Below are 22727 nucleotides of genomic sequence, written 5' to 3'. Positions count from 1 at the left end.
TATCATCTTACCTATATTATATATTTTATTTTTTCAGACTGCAGTGTTAATATTCCACTTCAAAAATATATCAGTGACATCTAGTTTAACTATTTTATTCCTACACCTTTTTCATTAAGAATACGTGTGTGTATATGTGTGTGTATATATGTGTGTGTGTATGTGTGTATATGTAGGTATATATGTGTATGTATTGTGACAAACGCCCCTCTTTTGTAGTGCTGACGCCTGTCTGGGTTCTTCCCGACACAGTCTTCTAGGGTTGTTTAATACAAAAACAGGATCATGCAAAGTATTAAGCTGCTTAACTCAGGCTTCTGCCTGCTTTATTTTCATCCAAGTAAGGTACTGCAGCTTTAACATGTGTAGGTTAGAGGTACTCAGATACTTTTATTCAGTAGTTCACTCATTTAGTGTTACAGTATTTCCCACATTGTTATTTCAAGTAAAAAAGAAACCAAATGATATAAACAAAATCCTATCCCTTTCAGGGATCTAACTACACATAGAATCAGTCTCTCTAACAGCTGCTGGCCAACTAACCTGGTCCCCCAGCTTAAAACAATGCCCTCTCATTTAGGGTCACTTAGATACAGCACAGTCTTTAGTATAAGCATTTGTTTGGTCTTATCTGTTGGTGGTGGGAACTCGGTCCCGTGTCCAGGCAAATCCTCTGGTACTGTGATACTTGGAGGGGCCGTCAACCCCGAAACTGGAAACAGGGGAGCAACGATACCCCCAGCCTCCAGGCTCTAAGGAGAGAGAGTGAAATGCAAAACCTCTCTGCTCTAAGTACCTGTGCATGTGATTAGAAGAGCAGGTGAGGGAGAACTAGAGCCATTGTAATCTGTGGTCTGGATTTTCCATCCAGCAGTCTGAGTTAATGGGAAGCTGTGGAATGGATCATTTTTAACTATTCCTGCACTTTCTGACCTAAAACGGGGCAGAAAGCTGCCTAACATCTTTGGACTATGTCACATATCCCCCTCCCCAGCTCACACCTACTGGGGTGAGCGGCCATGGACCTCACTGGGGTGAGCGTCCTACCTGAAATACTTGAGCTAACTCCTCAGTACAACATTAAGTATTCACATGACACGAATATTAACTTTTTTTTCCCACGGCAATTATGGACAATAGTTTTTGTCATAAGAGACTATACTTGGCAAACATATTTTGTTGCTCTATATTAGGGAACTATTTTGAAAAATAAATGTCTAGCACACATTCTTACAACCCAGGATATGCTAAATAACAATAATAATTCACAAAACCAGACAATTTCTATTACCTCCCTGGGTTTTTCTACTCTAGAATATGAATCTCATATATTTACCAACAAAAAGGGCCATCAACCCTGTATATTAATTTGTAGTTTAGCTACATTTCCAACACAGAGAACCAATATAACATTGTAATATTGACAAAATGCTTATTCTAGAGGCCTAATATACCTTAACTACAATAGCTTATTTGCATAGTTAAGTGTCCGTGACATAGTCCACACGTGTAATAACAAAAAAAATTATCGGTCAATCCCCAAACACATTTTTTTTTTTTTCTTTGACTTCCAGTCCATTACATTTCCTGACTTTATTTCATAGGCTGCTGCAACCTGCAAATGACTGGACTGTTTCTTTAGCTTCTGACGGAACTCTGGGGCCGGATAGCCTTTGTCTTTATATTGTGGCCCAGAGTGGCGAGATCCGGAAAAATTCAAGGCCAGCGTTGACCTTCGTCGCTTTTGCTTTGCAACCTTTGAACCTTTATGGTACTTCTTACTGCCATGTATTTTCTCAAGACCATCACTCTCAGAGATTTGGGATTTCCCCTCTGGGGCAATTATATGGTACTTAGAAGATGAAGCACTGATTACCTTGATGGGGCTCTCACTAACTCCGGCTGTACCCTGTGGCATTTTACCTTTGCAGCTGGCAGGCATGTAGTGTTGGGCCTCTCTTTCCTGAGGCCTACATTTATTAAGGCGGAAATACCGCTGTATAACCAGTGACGCATTTCTCAGGGTTTGATAGTGAATCCTGTTCTGTGTCATCCTAGTCAGAGACTGGATCTTTATAGTTGCTCCTTTCATAATGAGGAACCTGTTTCGTACCATGCGGGCACGGTAGAATGATTGAAGTACACAGGCTGCTTTATTCCGGCGATTAAACTGACGAATTTTCATCCCTCTGTAGGCAGCCTGTAGGATGATAGTTGCGGCGCGTTTACGCCGATAATTTTCTCTTTCCCTTCTTCCTTGGATAAGAGCTTTGCAGTGCTTCTGAATTATTCTAATGCTTTTCTCCTTTTTCAAAACGTTAAGTTCCTCCACGAGAGAATTCTGTTTTGTGCATACATGTCGCAATTCTGTTCTCAGAGCGTCCATTTCTTCCTGGTGCTGGCTCTGAGTGTGCATCAATGCATTCTGTAGTGCTTCCTGCACTTCTAATTTTTCCTGAGTCAACTGTTTCTTTACTTTTTCTGCTTGGTCAGTCAAATCTGAATTTTCCAATTTCAGAGTCTCATTTTCTTGCTTTACAGTCTCTAACTCACTCAGGGCAATCTCATGGGTTTGCTTCAACATTCCCAGCTCTGTGTTCAGACCGTGGCCCTCCAGGCGTGAGTTTTGCACCTCTGTGCTGAGCGCGTGAACCTCTTGTAGAGCCTTCCCGTATTTCTGTTTTAGGATAGCAATTACGGTGTTGGCCTTTTCCAGACTAGTCGTCACCTCTTCCCGCTCACTCCGTAAGAGAGACTCTGTTTTCTTCAAAGCCTCGTACTCCTGTAAAGCTGGAAGTATACACCTCTGTAATTCGGCGTTCGATTCTCGCTCTTCCATCCAACATTCTCGCTCCTTCTTGCTCCATTCTCGCTCCTTCACCAAATCCTGCCACAGGACTTCATAATTATGGCGGGCAGCTTGGAGTGCAGAAACCAAAGCCTCTTTATCCTGGTTCAAGGATTCAGCTTCCCTTTGTTCCTCCTTTTCCTTTGCCACTGTTCCCGTGACAATTCTGCCGGTCACTCCGGTTTGCAGCACATCTCGGCGCCTTTCTGACGCATGTGCTGACAGCACAGGTTCAAGTGGCTTGGTCACTTCCCCTGTGACTTGAGGAACAGTTTTCTTTTTCTTCTTCTTTCTTTTTGCTTTATTAGCTCCAGAGATATCAGTGGTACTGGGCACACACTCACTGGTAGCTTCCACATCTTGCTTGCACTCACAGGGCGTTGCTTGCTTTTGCAGCTGTTTGTCTTTGAAAATTTTGGGACACACATCTTCCATGTGACCTACTTCACGACAGGCCCAGCATACTAAATTCATCTGTGGGTACGGCTCTCCTCCCGGGGCCACATACGAGTCGTCGTCATCATCATCGTATGGCCTGAAGGGACACTGTTTTTCAAGATTACGTGCATTGCAAAACAAACATTCCACGTCGGCAATTTTATAAACCCGGCAGAGACAATTTGCTAGCTGCAATTTCACTCACTTCAGCAACTTACATACAGCACTTGCTAGCTGCAAATTCACTCACTTCAGCAAAAAGGCATTAGCTTTACAAACAGCACTTGCTAGATGCAAAAAAAAAAAATTTCTTCAGCAAAACATTTTGGTTTTCTGTTTGGGTTCAGGGTGCTATTGCATCCACACTTCGCACATTCTCTGTGTATGCTAGAAGCACAACTGATATACACAGTGGGACAGACTTCACTCATAGCATCTGTACTTTAGTTCAGCTGGGCGGCCATTTTAAAGCCCCGCATTTATTTGCAAACCCACAGACTTTTTAGTGTCGACCCGCATTCTCCACCATATGTGACAAACGCCCCTCTTTTGTAGTGCTGACGCCTGTCTGGGTTCTTCCCGACACAGTCTTCTAGGGTTGTTTAATACAAAAACAGGATCATGCAAAGTATTAAGCTGCTTAACTCAGGCTTCTGCCTGCTTTATTTTCATCCAAGTAAGGTACTGCAGCTTTAACATGTGTAGGTTAGAGGTACTCAGATACTTTTATTCAATAGTTCACTCATTTAGTGTTACAGTATTTCCCACATTGTTATTTCAAGTAAAAAAGAAACCAAATGATATAAACAAAATCCTATCCCTTTCAGGGATCTAACTACACATAGAATCAGTCTCTCTAACAGCTGCTGGCCAACTAACCTGGTCCCCCAGCTTAAAACAATGCCCTCTCATTTAGGGTCACTTAGATACAGCACAGTCTTTAGCAACAGCAGTAAACATTTGTTTGGTCTTATCTGTTGGTGGTGGGAACTCGGTCCCGTGTCCAGGCAAATCCTCTGGTACTGTGATACTTGGAGGGGCCGTCAACCCCGTACTGGAAACAGGGGAGCAACGATACCCCCAGCCTCCAGGCTCTAAGGAGAGAGAGTGAAATGCAAAACCTCTCTGCTCTAAGTACCTGTGCATGTGATTAGAAGAGCAGGTGAGGGAGAACTAGAGCCATTGTAATCTGTGGTCTGGATTTTCCATCCAGCAGTCTGAGTTAATGGGAAGCTGTGGAATGGATCATTTTTAACTATTCCTGCACTTTCTGACCTAAAACGGGGCAGAAAGCTGCCTAACATCTTTGGACTATGTCACAGTATGTATGTATGTATGTATGTATGTATGTATGTATGTATGTATGTATGTATGTATGTATGTATGTATGTATGTATTGTATATATATATATATATATATATATATATATATATATATATATATATATACAGTATATAATGGAAATATTACTGTATGTTCATTTGCATGTCTTAGACAGGTCTACAACCCTGTCTTTCACCATTATCGCCCAGCACACAGTACTTCCACTGCAGCAAGGGATTCTGGGAAATGACATGCAAATGAGCACACAGTGCCACCTTTTGTCTCAAGCTCATATTACACGAGCAACCCTTAAGCCAATGCATGCTGCTTTAAACACATTACCCACTATATATTTATATATATATATATATATATATATATATATATATATATATATATATATATATATATATATATATATATATATATATATATATAGTCTGTCCGGGCTCTTTATGACACAGTCTTATTGGGTAATCACATAGAGGACACCAACCACAATATTAGATTGTTCAGGCATCTGGAAAAAATGCACCTAAGTGCATCAGTGGTGCACTAGGTATAGTATAAGCTATTCTACATAAGTTCTACATATATGTATCTGAGGAATGTATCTAAATGACGAGATGTAACCCTTCGACTCACTGACCAGAGAAACAACAAGAAACATAAAGGGGCTTATGCAGAGAGGTACGGTTCAAGAAAGGCTTAAATTCGCCGCAGGATTGGCATTTAATGTTGTGCTATGCAGGGTACTACGGTAGCGCGGTGTGCATGAAATTGCTAATTAGGCGAGTTTCACGCCAAGAGGCGCGCGGTATTTGCCCACAATACAGCCAACTTTTGTTGGCGGGCAAAATTTCCCCTAAACGCGCCATTTAGTAGCTCCGATTGCCGCGTACATGCGCATCGGAGCTACTGGAATCGTGCGTGTTTTAGCGTTGGCGAAATCACGCTTCTCGCCACACGTCTGGCGAATTTGTATTGGCCCGCCAAGTACTCGCCACTAACTGCCTAAATGCAAACATTTTTGCCTCTAACCTGGCGAAATTTACCTTAACGTACCTCTCTGCATAAGCCCCAAAGAATCAAAAATACAAACAATATAAATTCAAGTATAGTAAAATGACCACATGATTGATGCAAATAACCACTGATAGCACTATCCCTTAGAGATGCAGACCAATAGATTGCACAGATATAGGCAACTTATTTAGTTCCCTGAGTGTAAATTATTATGATTACACCCAAAAGACACTAATATAAGAGTATGAGGATATTTTGATGTAATGTCCTCCACTGTGTGAGATATTTCTCCTTTACGGTTGATGGTTAATGCAGCCCCACAGAAAAGGATACCACTCCTTTTATATATAGAAATCCTCAGAAAGAAGAAAACAATGTGATGGGTGCAATCCAAATAATACTTTATAGATCACTTTAAATGATCATAAACAATGCAATACCACATTGTGCCCTCACACAAAACAAATGATTAAAAATAAAAATGAATTAAACAAAATTGATTAAAAAAAAGAGAATAAAAAGGTATAATTGCCTGAGGAAATCTCAAGTCTCACTCCTCCTGTATTGGCTGGATATCAAATGTGAGGGCAACGCTTTCCCTTGGTGTCTATCTCATCTCAGTATATCTGGCAAGTATCCGTTTGATGTTCCACAAACCTCCACTGTCTGGCAGTGGCTGCAGCTCCTCTCCACGGGTGCCTTCAATTCCTGATTAGCGTCCTTAGAGATGCTACATCCCCCAGCTCATTCCCGGTCTGACATCACTGTCTAGAAGTAACGCGTCCTCATCAACGATCCAGCCTGTGTTTCAGCTTTCAATGTCTCTTTGCTCAGTGTAGGTGAGGAGTGACTGCCTGCAATATGTGCCTGATACAACTTCCTCCTACATGTTTCTCCACTTAATGGGGTTTCATCAGGGATGGGTATGCATCCCTTCATGCCTCATATGTAGATTGATCATTAATTAATCAATTAGTACCACTTGTTTAGTTCATCAAATACAGATGATCCAATTAGTGCCTAGACAAAGGGATAAAATGACTATCATTGGTTATGACTGTGCAAAAACATATATGTAGCCCTCTTTCCCTCGACTTAGACGGGTCTACTGGTACTGGCTTTACCTGCTGGCTCACAGATATCTGAGCCTCCGCTACTGGGGCAACAATATAATAACTGGCAGCGTGTCCACTTGCCCAGGATCCCCAATGTGTGAGAATCCCCTGAACAAGAACAATAACAATAGCTCACAGATATAATGTCATCCTTTACTGCATATGTTATACAAATGAACATGAATAACCTTTTGATACCAGTGGCCCTTGCCACACTTCACTGTACAGCAGTTATCCCACCACCGTGTATGTCTCACACCATGTCTAACATAACCGACTAGTCCCTTGGCCACTTAACCCCTAAGTGTCCCCAAGTAATCCACCACCAAGGCGGGATCAGCGCCTGTAAGGTACCGGTATGTTGGTGCACTTATGGAAATGGATACAGGGTAATGGTCATCGCAGATTGTAAATCTCCCAAATAGAAAGACAACGATGTGGTGTAAATCAATAGAACAATTTGATAAACAAGGGAATAATCCCAAAAGACAGCGACAATGGGGGATAGTGGTAGATAACTAAAATAGCTACTCACACGGCCCTGTGTGAGCTCCTTCCCTCAAAGGATTCTTCAGAGTCTGACGTATGAGCCTTCCTCTCAGCTGGTTCTTCCAATGTAGGGTGTAGTGAGTGAATGGCATCTCTCCCGCAGTTCCAAATCTAGAAAATGGGCAAAGTCAAAGTTACCAAATATCACAGTTTATTCCACAATAAACTATAGTAACACTCACACTATTAAAAGCACAAAGCAGCTACGGATCGTTCCGACAGGTCCTCTGCTTCCCGGTGAACCCCCGCGGGCGCGTCCGACTGCGGGACCGGTACCAGGGAGCCTCGTCGAAAGTACGGTGGCTGCCTGTGTCCAAAACTACGAGCGCCAGCAGGGAACAACGCGTTTCGCAAATGAGATTGCTTTGTCAGGTTCCTGTTGGCTGCTTGTTTCCTCCAGCTAATATAGGCAATATGTTTTGTTTGGCCTCTTTATCCAATCATCATTGGAAACAAGATGCGCTAATCATAGAATATGTTTACACATGCAAACACAGACTCAAAATAGTCACACAGTACAGTGAGATGAAAAACATTAGTACAGTATGTTTCAACTCTCAATATAGTCTCGTTACAAAAGCATGTGATTTTAACAATCATATAATTAAAAAATATTACATTTTCACAGCTAGTCAGCATCTCAATGAAAAGAGTAAGAAAACACTCAATTTGGCTGACATTCTTCTAGCTGTTACAAACACACAGATAGGAACAAGTTGTCACCTCTGTCCCAAAAGCACATCTAAAATTGCATGTGCCCCACAGTTTGTGATATATACATAAGTGATTCTGAATGGTAATGGTATAGACACAATCCAAAAATAAGGGGATAGCTCCCTCTTGTGGTGTGCTCATATAAACACACTGAGGAGATAGCTTCACACTCTCTCTTTTCTGCATAAACACTAGCATATAGAAGAGGCAAAAGAATGTTAAAAAAAAATTTTTTATCAAAGATAATATATTATACACAAAATAGTATAAAAGACTGTGTGCTCGATGCAGTAAGCACCGAAAAAGCACTCTCGGCAGGGGTTCAAACTCGGCGTGTTTTTGGCGTGTTGCCATCGCAGTATGCAGGAAGGGCCGAATCCCTGGCGCATCCCTGCGAGAGCAACACGCCGAGTAGCCGATGGCGAGACAGTCTGCCTGCCGATAAGCCCTCCCCTGCCAAGATCAGCCTGCCGAGATCCGCCACTCTCTCTGCGCAAACATCGGCAAAATAAAAAATATTTTTAATCAATTTTTTTCATAGTGTACATGTACAAGGGTTCTCCGGAGCTGAACCGCATTGGTTTCAGGTCCGGGGACCCCCTGCTTCACGAGATACAGGCCCCGTTATGAGGTGCCGGTATCCCTCTGCATTTAAATGTCCTGATCACGTGACCATGGAATCTAAATAAAGCAGAGGGATACCAGCACCCCATAAAGGGGCCTGTATCTCTGAAAGCAGGGGTCCCCGGACCTAAAACCAAAGCGGTTCACCTCCGGAGATCCCCTGCACATCTACACTATGAGTAAAACACCCATATCAATAAACAATAATTCATTACCATAGCGGCTATCCGCTATGGTAATGAAGCAGCATTAATGTATTTTTAATAAAAGTGTACGGGAGCAAGGGGTCCCCTGAGCTGAACCGCATTGATTTCAGCCTCAGGGACCCCCTGCTTCCCGAGTTACAGGCCCCGTTATGGGGCATCGGGTGCCAGTGTCGCCGCAATCTTTATAGCATCCCAGACGCGATGTGCCCGCTATAAAGATGGCGGCGACACTGGCACCGATGCCCCAAACGATGGCCCGTAACTCGGAAGCAGGGGGTCCCTCAGCCAGAAATCAATGCGGTTCAGCTCAGGAGACCCCTTGTTCCCACACAATATTATTAAAAATACATTAATGCTGCTTCATTACCATAGCGGCTATCCGCTAAGGCAATGAAGGGGTTAAGGCATAAAAGCATGTTTATTGGGGACAATTGCCCCCAATAAACATTGCAATAAACATACACCCCCTGTGCCCCCAACAACCCCTACACCCCCTAACATACAGTACAAATATTAAATTTTTGTGATGTACAGCAATGATACTATAGACCCGAGGTGGCCCTCGGGTGTTCCCCGCGGGCCTGCAGTACCAATTCTGTGCCCCCCCAAAAATAATTTTCAAACACATAAATACTTGTAAATAAATACACACCCCTCCCCTAACACATACAGTATAGTAATGGGCAAAATTACTGTTATCCACATATGGATAATAGTGCATTTGCACATTTATAATACATAAAGCACAATAAACACAATAAATACATATTGCACTCACCCTTGTCCGGCTGCCACGATGAAGGCCATCCTCATCTTCATCACCGTCCATGCCCTCCTCCGATGCTGCAAAACATAAACAAGAATTAAAAAAAGCCAATGTAATGTCCCCTAACCCCTTAATCACCTTAGCGGTTATTAACCGCTCTAGTCATTAAGGGGTTAACTCACCCACACCCACCACTCGGGAGGCCTAAACACCCTCCCCCACTACCCACCCTGTGTGGCCTAACCACCCTCACCCACTACCCACTGGGAGGCCTACCCACCCTGGCAAGGGGACAATACCCCCTTCCCCCACCCCCGCTAGCCACAATAAACAGGACAATATTTTATAAAAAATACATAACCTACCCCTTGTGCCCCCCCCCCCCCCCATAAATACATGGTTTATTCTTTTACATACAGGGTTAATACTCCAGGCCCACGAGAGTCCCCGGTGGTCCTGGCGGGTGTACGCTGGCCCCACAGTGGCCCAGCAAAGGGGTGCACACAGGGTCTGGAGGCCTACGGGTGGTCCCCGTCAGGCGCCGTGGTCCTCCATGTGGTCTCCGTGGGTCCCAAATGGGGTCTCCACGGGTGTCTGGGTGGCCCCGGGTCAGCCCCACAGGTGTCTGAGGGTCCTCAGGTGGTTCTCACAGGGCCCTGGTGGCCCTCGGGTGGTCCCTACGGGTCTGAAGGGCCCCCACAGATGTGGAGCCCCCGGTTCTTCCCCGCAGGTGTCCCCTTGAGTCCGCAGCCTGGTACCCATGGGCATCCGGGGAGTCCTCAGGTGGTCTCCAGAGGTCCCCGCAGACCTAAGGAACCAACCCTGTATTTAAAATAAATAAACCTCGTCCTATACATTTAAAGAAATAAATACCCCCCCCCCCATAAAAACATATAGTAATGTGCAAAATAACTATTATCCAGATATGGATAATAGATTATTTGCCCATTAATAAACACATAAAACAGCATCAATCAAGTAAATAAAGAGAGTTCTACTTACCCCCTGGCAATGAGATGCAGTCTGGTCATCAAACGGGCTCCGTTGGCAAAAGAATACATTGAAAATACTTTGAGATATCAGTTAACACCTTAATCACCTTATATATATATATATATATATACAGTATATACAGTGTTCGACAATCCTATATATTTACACGCCCGGGGCGGGTGGATTTAACCCCCGGGCGAGTAACTATTGGCCCAAGCAGAACACGTGCTTGTTTTTTTAAATTTCCCCGCTCGCGCTGAATTTTCCCTGCTCGCGCTGAAAAAATAAATAACTCCCCCTGCCTGATTGCTGATTGGGGCGCGCTCCCAGGCTTTGTGGGCGCGCGGCCAGGCTCTATATGAGCCAGCCCCCAACGAACGGCCATTTTTTCTGGCCAGAGATCTGTTGGAGAGTACTAGAGTAAGTACTCTCCAATCCTCCATCCCCTCTGCTCCTTCCCTGCCTCCTGCAGTTCCCCCTTACTCCCCGCTTCCCCCCCCCAATACCCACGCGTGGCTGGAGATGGTAGCGAGGGTGTTCCGCCTTCTCTCCCCGGCCCCAGCTTATCCGCGCGGGGCGGAGGTGTCCCCCCTTTATTCCCCCCAGCTTCCACCGCCACTTCCAGCTTTCCCCGGTCCCCGCGCGGGGCGGGTGATGGTAGTGGGGTGTCCCCGCTTACCCCGGCTTCCCGCGATACCAGCGCGGGACGGTTGATGGTAGTGGGGGGTGTCCCCGCTTACCCTGGCTTCCCGCGATACCAGCGCGGGACGGGTGATGGTAGTGGGGTGTCCCCGCTTATCCCGGCTTCCCGCGATACCAGCGTGGGACGGGTGATGGTAGTGGGGTGTCCCCGCTTACCCCGGCTTCCCGCGATATCAGCGTGGGGCGGGTGATGGTAGTGGAGTGTCCCCGCTTACTCCGGCTTCCCGCGATACCAGCGCGGGATAGGTGATGGTAGTTGGTGTTTTCCTGGCTTCATGCGCCACTTCCCGCTTCCCAGATCCCCGCGCGTGGTGGGAGATGGTAACGGGGGTTTTCCCCTCTTACCTCCTTGGTCTCCGCTTCCCCGCGGTCCCGTGGCTGTCCGCGCAGGGCGGGAGATGGTCGCGGGGGGGCGAGCGGGGCAGTGGTGGTGGTGGTGGTGCTCGGTCGTGCGGCCTTTCCTCTTCTTCCCCCTGTCGTGTGTGTGTGTGTGTGTGTGTGTGTGTGTGTGTGTGTGTGTGTGTGTGTGTGTGTGTGTGTGTGTGTGTGTGTGTGTGTGTGTGTGAGTGTGTGTGTGTGTGTGTGTGTGTGTGTATGCATGCATGTATGGGAGAGTGTGTGTGTGTGTGTGTGTGTGTGTGTGTGTGTGTGTGTGTGTGTGTGTGTGTGTGTGTGTGTGTGTGTGTGTGTGTGTGTGTGTGTGTGTGTGTGTGTGTGTGTGTGTGTGTGTGTGTGTGTGTGTGTGTGTGTGTGTGTGTGTATGGGAAAGTGTGTGTGTATGCATGCATGTATGGGAGAGTGTGTGTGTGTGTGTGTGTGTGTGTGTGTGTGTGTGTGTGTGTGTGTGTGTGTGTGTGTGTGTGTGTGTGTGTGTGTGTGTGTGTGTGTGTGTGTGTGTGTGTGTGTGTGTGTGTGTGTGTGTATGGGAGAGTGTGTGTGTGTGTGTGTGTGTGTGTATGCATGCATGGGAGAGAGTGAGTGTGTATGTGTGTGTGTCTGTGTGTCTGTGCATGCATGCATGGGAGAGTGTATGTGTATGCATGGGTGTGCGTGCGTATGTGTGTGTGTAGGATACCAGAAGTGTCACCCCACCCAGTCACCCCACCCCAGTCACCCCACCACCCCACCCCAGTCACCCAGTCACCCCACCCAGTCACCCAGTCACCACACCCAGTCACCCAGTCACCCCACCCAGTCACCCCGTCACCCCACCCAGTCACCCCGTCACCCCACCCAGTCACCTCACCACCCCACCCCGTCACCCCACCCAGTCACCCCATCACCCCACCCAGTCACCCTGTCACCCCACCCAGTCAACCAGTCACCCCACCCAGTCACCCCACAACCCACCCAGTCACCCCACCCAGTCACCCCAGTCACCCCACCCCCATCGCCCTCTCTCTCTCGCCCCCTCTCTCTCGCCCCCTCTCCACCCTCTCTCTCTTGCACCCTCTCACACCCTCTCTCTCTCACACCCTCTCTCTCTCACACCCTCTCTCTCTCACACCCTCTCTCTCTCTCTCTCTCTCACACCCTCTCTCTCACACCCTCTCTCTCTCACACCTTCTCTCTCACACCCTCTCTCTCTCTCACACACCCTCTCTCTCTCCCCCACACCCTCTCTCTCTCACACCCTCTCTCTCTCCCCCACACCCTCTCTCTCTCACCCTCTCTCTCTCACCCTCTCTCTCTCTCACACCCTCTCTCTCTGTCTCACACCCCCTCTCTCTCTCTCTCTCTCTCTCTCTCTCTCTCTCTCTCTCTCTCACACCCCCTATCTCTCTCTCGCCCCCTCTCTCTCTCGCCCCCTCTCCACCCTCTCTCTCTTGCACCCTCTCACACCCTCTCTCTCTCACACCCTCTCTCTCTCACACCCTCTCTCTCTCACACCCTCTCTCTCTCTCTCTCTCTCTCTCACACCCTCTCTCTCACACCCTCTCTCTCTCACACCTTCTCTCTCACACCCTCTCTCTCTCTCACACACCCTCTCTCTCTCCCCCACACCCTCTCTCTCTCACACCCTCTCTCTCTCCCCCACACCCTCTCTCTCTCACCCTCTCTCTCTCACCCTCTCTCTCTCTCACACCCTCTCTCTCTGTCTCACACCCCCTCTCTCTCTCTCTCTCTCTCTCTCTCACACCCCCTATCTCTCTCTCGCCCCCTCTCTCTCTCGCCCCCTCTCCACCCTCTCTCTCTTGCACCCTCTCACACCCTCTCTCTCTCACACCCTCTCTCTCTCACACCCTCTCTCTCACACCCTCTCTCTCTCTCTCTCTCTCTCACACCCTCTCTCTCTCTCTCTCTCACACCCTCTCTCTCACACCCTCTCTCTCTCACACCCTCTCTCTCACACCCTCTCTCTTTCTCACACACCCTCTCTCTCTCCCCCACACCCTCTCTCTCACACCCTCTCTCTCTCCCCCACACCCTCTCTCTCTCACCCTCTCTCTCTCACCCTCTCTCTCTCTCACACCCTCTCTCTCTGTCTCACACCCCCTCTCTCTCTCTCTCACACCCCCTATCTCTCTCAAACCCCCTCTCTATCTCTCACCCTCTCCCTGTGTCTGTTTCACACTCTGTTTCTGGATCTCTTATTTACCCTATATATCTTAACTGCCCTATACTACACCAAAATAACCTATACTGCTTTCTTCTAGATCTGACTCAAGCTTTACACAGAAGACATCGGAACCCCCCCTAACCCAGAAGACAGGTAGGGAACACCTAACATTGCAGGAATGAGGGTACCTGGACATTGAGGAACTGCCGATCAGGTAAGATCCCAGGTGGGATTGCTGCTTTAGATATTGTGAAGCGGGGACAACCAGACACTGGTTAAGGGGTTCAGGAAACTAGTCATTCACACCTGGCTTTTATTTCTAGATCGACATTTACACACACACACACACACACACACGTAACAAGGACTAATTGTAGTATAATGTAATAAATAAAGACATTTATGTCAAAAATTAATGTTGTTCTGGCTAGGAATTTATTAAATGTATTTTATTTATATATTTTATTTTAAAGCGGGGTTGGGGGCGGGACTAGGGTTGGGGGCGGGGTTGGGGGCGGGACTAGGTGGCGAGTAGATTTTTTGGTTGGGCGAGTAGATTTGTGGGTGATTTGTCGAACACTGTATGTATATATATATATATATATATATATATATATATATATATATATATATATATATATATATATATATATTGAAACACAAAAATAACCTGCACAGACCTAAAATGAAGTGTGCTAAAACCGGTTGGGTGAAGTGTGAATAATAAACATTACTGGCGGTGCTGGGGAAGGGAAATATATGAAAACGAACACAGAAAAAAAGAATACCCTGAATAGCACTCTAACATACACAAAGTGTATCAAAAAAAGTTTATTAATCACATACACATAAATGGTTAAAATGAGGAGCAGTGGTGACCTACAAAGCTGATATAAACTGAACCTTAATGTGTGGGGGAAAATGCTACACTGCAGTAACAAGGACAAAGTGTGTAAATAAAGTGTAGAGGCAAGAAATTCTTGCATCAGAACACTCAGACCGGCCGGTCAGGTACTACCTAAATTGAAGCCCCCTGTGTGAAGTGCTAGTATGAAACTAGTGTGTAACTAACAAGCAAGGAAATGAAAGAGTTAATTATATAAGTTAGTTATATGATCCAACCCTATAGATATGACACACACAGATGAGCAAAGAATTGGCAGATGTAAATAACAAGCCAAAATAGGTAGCAAAAGTACTTAGACCAGTCCAGAGTGAACAGCAAAATTGTCCAGCAGAGTAGTAGCAGAGTGATAGCAGATATCCACAGCTTAACTGCTCGTAGGTTCAGGGAGAGTGAGTCTCAGCCACTACACTGCACATGCTCCCAGGGTTGCTTGGAGCACGGACTGCAAGATTCAGTGGAGAGAAGGAGAAACAGCTGAGATCACCACCGCATCCTAGATGAGACATACAAGCCCCGACGCGCACGTTTTGCCACCTGCTTCGTCCGGGGGCTCCTCATTTTAACCATTTATGTGTATGTGATTAATAAACTTTTTTTGATACATTTTGTGTATGTTAGAGTGCTATTCAGGGGATTCTTTTTTTCTGTGTTAGTTTTTATATATATATATATATATATATACAGTGTTCGACAAACCTATACATTTGCTCGCCCCGGGCGAGTGGATTTAACCCCCGGGCGAGTAAATATTGGCCAAAGCAGCACACGTTTGGTACTAGGTGGCGAGTAGATTTTTTTGTGTGGCGAGTAGATTTTTTGGTGATTTGTCAACCACTGTATATATATATATATATATATATATATAAAAGAAGTGATTAAAGTAGCGCCAATCATAAAACAATAGATGTATATATAAAAATGACAAAATTGATTCAGGCGTCCCTGTGATCTTACTAGCTGCATTTTCAAGCGCTGGCAACTATCCTATGCAGGAGCAGAGGACGTTGAGGCACTGATTGACTCAGTCTCCTGGTGCCAACTTGTGACATGCTCATCTGCATGTCTTAGGCAGGTCTGCAACCCCGCCTTTCACTATTATCACCCAGCACACAGCACTTCCACTGCAGCAAGGGATTCTGGGGAATGACATGCAAATGAGCACACAGTGCCACTTTTTGCTTCAAACACCATTTTTAACATGGTTCCCTATAGGCTTAAGCTTGCTGCATGGTCACAGCTTTGAGCACAGCCAAGGTTAAGGTGCATACCCAGAAAACCCACCCACAGACAGCTGTTTCAACCTTTATGGGTCTCATCAGTGTGAGGTTGGTAAACTAGGTATGCAGAGAAGCTAAAGGATGGGGTTTATAAGAAAAGAGAAAGCGCACGGCCCATAGTGTGATAAAAAGTATAATAAAATCAGGCATGTAGTGATGCCATATCACAAAGTACTGCGGACATCACGGTGGATCCCCTGCATCATCAACAGTGTCGGTACTCTGTTAGTCCTTTCTCCTCCTCAAACTGTGCCAGCGGGGAAGTGTTCTGTAAGCTCCTGACTGCAAGTCGAGGAACCAGGGCTGCACACACTCCGTGCATAGGCAAACCGGAACAGTGGGGGATCCGACTACCAGACTTCCGATCCACTAGTGATGACGTCACTTGTGTCGTCGTCCTTACGCGTTTCGTCTCCTCGTGAGACTTTCTCAAAGGCTGTAGTGCATGGTGCACTACCTAGCAGTTAATATAGCAGCTTGATCAGCCCTAATCAAAATTGGCTGCATGTGTATAAATTTAAACGTATTGACATGCTGCTAACTGCTCTGCAGTGAGTGCGCCATACACTAGATGGTGCTAATGAGCAATACAAATGTAATACATGTATATAGAAGACTTGATACTCAATTTAAACAATAATGTTATATTGCTATTAGTTAGTACAAAATGTACAAAATTTCACCAAGAATGCATCTAATTGAGTCTGTTGAATTAAATCTGACTGCTTATCTTATTATTAGTAACATATACCATATGGTTGGGGAATGCCACCTATTATTCTAGATGGAAAAAATATAATTAATTGCATCTATATATATTTCCCACCCATATCACCTTAAATCATAGAGACCAAATTTACTCCTAACATCTACACTAAGCATCATATGCACGTGAGACTATTTAAATGGTCTAATTAGTCCTATCTCATCACAATAAGTAATATGGGTGTACACAATGATTTAAACTGTATTGTGCGATCATCCCTCCAGATACTGACTTGGAAAGGAGGGAGAGCACACATAGGCCAGAGGGACAGAGACAGAACATATGGCTGTCTGGAAAAAGAAGGGAGAGGAGTCAGAATCATACAATAGTGCTCATATCTAAGGACTCACTGAACCCACCGGTAGATCCAATGAGTCTCCTGTCTGCATAGCATCTTAAATCTGTCCCCTTCCAGTGTGAGTGGGGAGATATATTCCAAGCCCATGACCTTAAGAGTTCTTTGGGTCCTGATTATGGACAGATTTAAAATGCCTATAAATACTGTGAGTCATAACTCCATTTTTAATGTTCCTCCTGTGCTCAAGGAATCGGGAATTGAACCAGGCTCCCCTGCAACAATCTCAGTGTCAATCAGTGTCTTTACTCACTGAGCCACTCCTTCCCCGTTAGTTAATTATGTTTATAAAAGTTTTTTACATTTAAAATGTTATGGTATCTTAATCATCATTATTTAAAGGCTTTTTTAATGTCCTTTTTTTTCAAATGAATATGCTTTATTCCAAATACCATCTAATTTCATTCAGCAATCATAGACATATTTCATATTTACGACTTATTATTATTACATTTATCATCCTTTTCTAGTTAAAGGCTTGTTAAATGCATTTTTTCAAATTAATATGCAATATGCCAAATTGCATGATGTCAGCTAAGGGTGTTGTCTATGCATAGAAGGCGATGCAAAACAAAGAATAAATATTATTAGATGCTCTCTTGCTATGACTTGTTTATGTTTATGTCTACAGAGTTGTTGTTTCCTGTCAGATCACTTTATTACAAATGTGTGTGCTGTGTGTTAATTCAGCAGAATAAAGTTGTGTGCATTACCACTGCTTGCTTTTTGTCCAAACATACTTTCTCCACAGTACTCAACAGTAGTGATATTTATGTAACTATCATATCCTGAAATAACGTGACATTAACACTGTCCTAATTAGCTTTATTACAGACATTGTTTTTTCATACAACTACAGAACCTTAGTGAATAAGGCTGTTCATGTTTTATAATGTAATATTATTTTCCCTGATTTCATTGAGTTTAAAGGAGCAATCCACCCTTTTTTTTTTTTTTACAACATTGGACATGGGACTCCATAACCATATGGTTTGAAGCTCCAGGGACCTGTGTTTCCCGAGATAACTACTGATGAAGTTACCTGTATTACTTCCTGGTTTTTAAAGGGAGTTTAAATGGCCATTCCATTGAAAGACATAACCAATGATGTTGCAGTTTCCTTTTGGCCCAAGATTTTTTCCCATGTGGAAGATTTTAACCCTATAACTTCACTGGTAATTTTTTGGGACAGGGGGTTCTGACTGCTGAAAACAGTGGAGTTTAACTCAGGATAACCCCATGTTCCCACCATGTAAAAATGGGGGCTATAAAAATAAAAGTATGAGAAACACTGCCAGCTGCAATTCGTTAACCAGGTTTGAAACTCGAACCTAATACATTTTGTTTCTGAGTGACCCTGCTGCTCTCTGTCTAGATCAATGCAAGTTGTGTTATAAACAACTTGTGTTATTGTCGCTTCTCTGTGCCTGTTCTTCACATAACACTTAATGTAATCAAAGTAGGTTTTAAAACTGCAATTCAAGCAATATTCTACATGCATGGTTTTTTTTTTAATAAATCAGTTATGACTATGAGAAAATACTTGTATCATTTAAAAAAAATAAAACAAAACAATTTTAAAGACATTTTTAATGTATTCTAATGTAACAGGTATTTTTGTTCCTATAGCAACCATATACAAAGTCACATCCTCTTCCCCTTCTGAAACAGCATCACTTTTTGAGCCCTGCCCTCTCTAGCAGTGAACCAGTTTAATCTAGTGTCTGCCTGGTCAAATGATCTTCCTTTCTGAACTTTGGCTATCAGTGCAGCAGAAGATTACCCAAGATGCATTTAGTGAAAACCCAGCCAAATGTAGTTGATCGATTATAGGAGAACGGATCGATCAGCTACTTAGCTAATCACTTGTTCGTGTGTAGATTGAATTGCTGCACATATTGAATGAAAAAATAATAATTTAAAAAAAATTACAGCTTGAAGTGCAGCTTTAATACATTCTAATGGACCACAATAACAATATTTCATAGATGTAATAAGTCTAAATTTCACAAAAAAATAATGCTACTGTATGAGCTTTGGAAAGAAAAACAATTTTGGTCCATTCAAATTAATGAACATATTGCAGCTAGATCTCTGCACTACTCATACAACTATGGAACCCTTAGCTGTACACATTATTTTGTAAAATACATTAAACATCTGTTTTGATTACATTTCTGCTAACCAAAAAAAATGCAGATTATGCACAATACAGTACGTGTTGATATATGTGTGAGTATTAACAAAAGTGGGTTGTTTCCACATTCAAATTATCAGTAGAAAATTTATAAATTACTTAAAAGTATACTATTGCAGTAAATAAATGAATAGGTTCTAATGATTTTAGTTTGCACATTCTCCATTCTACTTCATGTAACAGCGCCGTTTTTTTATCTTTTTGATTTTGTCAAACTTTGTTGTAACAATTTGCCTGAGTTGTAAGTATAAATATTTTTTTTTCTTCTAGATGATTTTACGCAGCAAATGTATTTAAAAAAAAAAAAAAGTAGTGAGCAACATAAGATAAATATTAACAAACTGAAATATATTTTAAGAATACAAAGCATTAAGTTATTTTTATAATTCAGTCATGATTAGCATTTACAAAGAATCAAAAATAACAGTATTTCTTCTATTCCTAGGTAACAGAAGAGGTTCATCGGATACTGAAGAGTTGCAATTATGAGTTTGTTTGTCGGGGTAAAGTTAGTGTTAAGGGAAAAGGGGAGATGCTGACATATTTTCTTGAAGGAAAAGTTGATGGAGCAAATTCACAAACCCGATCTTTAAACTTAGAACGGAAAATGTACCCATATGGCAGAGTAAACATTCAAACAAAGCTGGGTATTAGCTGCCCTTCAGTATCATCGGTAGCCAGTTTAACAGTTAAAGCTAGCCTAGGTGCTCCTCAATCGACAACATCCCACCCAAATCAGACGCTGCATTATCTTCCTTCTGTGCCTGCTATTAAAGAGGCATAAAACAAAGGAAACATGTTTGCACCATCTCCTAACCTGAAGAAGTTGCCTGATTTTTAAAAATACAGTATGAGATTAAAGGACCTCACACAACCAAGGATAATCAATCCAACCAAAGAGAACTATGGTTACAGTAAGAATGTGAAAAAGGGCTAACAATTCTGTTAGGTCGTTCAGGAAACAAGAATCATGTTTCCATTTCTAACGAAGGGTGAGTGATATAGAATGGGAATTGAGAAAAACTAATTATATATATATATATATTACACAATATGTATTTGTTTAAACATCCACACTCTGTAGGATAAACTCAAATATTATTTCCCTAAAACTTCCAGTTTTGTCAGGTATAGGATGTCAATGCTCTACTTTTTGAAGGTGCTAATATTTGAAAGCTGGGTCAGTAATAGTAATGACAACAATATAGGATAATTGTGCACACAGTGGTTGAATTTAAATGTAGACATTTTGATGTAGTGTCAAGAAACAGATCAATCACCTAAATGATACATCTTTTTATGTGTTTGCATGTTTCCTATATCTCTGCATGAAAGCTTGATAGTATAACAATGCAACAAATGGAGGTAAAAAGAGAAAATGATTGGACTCAGGGCTTTGACAGTAAACTGATGAGCTAATACACTCACTAAACTTGCTTCTATCATTGCCTCATTGGAACCACAGGAACTTAGACAAGAGGTGTCTCTCTGAGAGTAAGCCACAGCAATACTAAGTCTTAGCTTGAAGCCCAGCTATCTGCTCTAGAAACGTCAAAAAATGCACTCAAGGTCTACATTAAATTAAAGGCAGTAGCAGGCATTCACCATAACTTTCAGACAAAGCATCTTATATTGTACTATCATTTGAGAATTGGCCTTCTAATTTTTACATTATTTTATATTATTTACATAACTATCAATAGATGCATTTTGTAATCCCTATTTTAATTGTGCATTCTGAGACAATGTTATGAATTTTGTTTGTTTTTAATATATAGTAAATCATTACATGAATTTTATGCCATTATCTGATGGCACGCCAATTCACTACATAATAGACTTATAATATAGTTTTGTGGAGGAGTGGTATGTTCTATCATTAAAAGAAATGCATACAGTATAATCTAAAAATAAGAAATGCATGACTATAAGCACAAGTATCAAACTTCAAAAGCCGCATTAAAGCAGCATTGCAGGTGTTATCATAATGTTGTCTCTCTACCAGAAATAAATAGCTATTTTTATTTGGCGTACGGTAATTGTTCTTTACAAAATGGAGTTCTAAATATAATATAGAGTGTCCAAATTATATTTGCATGAATTATTCACCTAATCTTACATTTCTCTTTAAAAGCACAGTGCAGAAAGAAAAGTAAACTTTCTGTGTCTTTGCATATGACAAATAAGATGGCACAGATGAATAGATAGGATATACCTGCAATGCTACATTACATTTCCCCAACTGATCTGTAATAACTATTCTATAAAAGAAAGCAATATTTAAAATTAAAAAAAGTTTAGACATTTTTCTTTTTTCCCAGCACAATAGTTGTCAACTAGTGCAGCATTCTTAGCTTTAGATATCTTAGAAATATTATTATATACTGTAGCATCAACATCAAATGTTGCTTTCCCCCATTATTAGTAGAGCAGTTTAACTACTTAAGTATTTGTATGACACATGAGTACTTATATATGCAAAAGCCTACTGTACCTCTAAAGACACTTTGACCATTTTTATATATGATTAAAACAGGGAGACATACGTTATTAATATTTAAAGATTGACTTCCAAGAAAATCAGATTTTTTTTCCATTGGAAATTTGTCTGCATTGAGTTTGAATGTGTGTTAAATACAGTATGTTGTTATTGTATGATTTATAAATGTGTTCTTGTTGTGTTCTTTTTTTTAAATCTAGAGAGGGATATTTCTAAATGCTTCCCATAGTTTCAGTAACATTTTCATTGATATCTTTTGCCGCAAGCAGACTATTAAGAGCAGTTTCCACCACTATTTACTAATTTCAATAAAAAACATGCAAGATACAAAGATACAAAAATGTACAGAAAGGCATTCTTGAGTTTATATACTGTATATTCCTGATCTCTTCTTCCTGCGGTGTTAGAATGGATAAAGCAAGAAAGGTTTAACTTAAAAACAGTGCATCTTGGAATGTTATCTGTCACTGAAACCTATCCCTCCCCTCTGTGCTGTATGCGATATATGACTTGAGGTGTTAAATTCAAAATGCTTTAAATTTGTGCGAGCTTTCGAGGTGTGTGTATGTATATATATGTATGTATATATATGTATGTATATATATATATATATATATATATATATATATATACATACATACATACATATACAGTACACAGTATTCGACAAACCTATACATCTGCACGCCCCGGGCGAGTGGATTTAACACCGTGGCGAGCTCCTATTGGCCCAAGCAGCACACGTGTTTTTTTTTTTTTTTAATTTTTCCCTGCTCGCACTGCTGTTTAATTTCCCCCGCTTGCGCTGGAGAAAAAAAAAGCCGGCTCTCTGAGCAGTGCCTTCCCTCCTCCCCCGCCTC

The 22727-nt window shown here is 42.6% G+C and overlaps 1 protein-coding gene across 5 annotated transcripts in view; it reads left to right on the top strand.

Annotated features, from left to right (window-relative positions):
- ADCY1 (adenylate cyclase 1) overlaps positions 1-22444 on the top strand; it is a 747796-nt gene extending 725352 nt beyond the window's left edge. For 4 of the 5 annotated variants that reach the window (XM_075586430.1, XM_075586431.1, XM_075586432.1 and 1 more), the window contains one exon: positions 19813-22444. In XM_075586430.1, coding sequence (XP_075442545.1) covers positions 19813-20151 — 339 coding nt within the window. In that variant the 3' untranslated portion in view covers positions 20152-22444. The remainder of the gene's footprint in view (positions 1-19812) is intronic. The other variant, XM_075586427.1, reaches the window with a different exon arrangement.
- The last annotated feature ends 283 nt before the right edge of the window (positions 22445-22727 follow it).

Source organism: Ascaphus truei, chromosome 2 (genome assembly GCF_040206685.1).
Source record: "Ascaphus truei isolate aAscTru1 chromosome 2, aAscTru1.hap1, whole genome shotgun sequence".
In the NCBI taxonomy this organism is placed as follows: Eukaryota; Metazoa; Chordata; class Amphibia; order Anura; family Ascaphidae; genus Ascaphus; species Ascaphus truei.
This window is presented reverse-complemented; position numbering and strand designations above follow the sequence as displayed.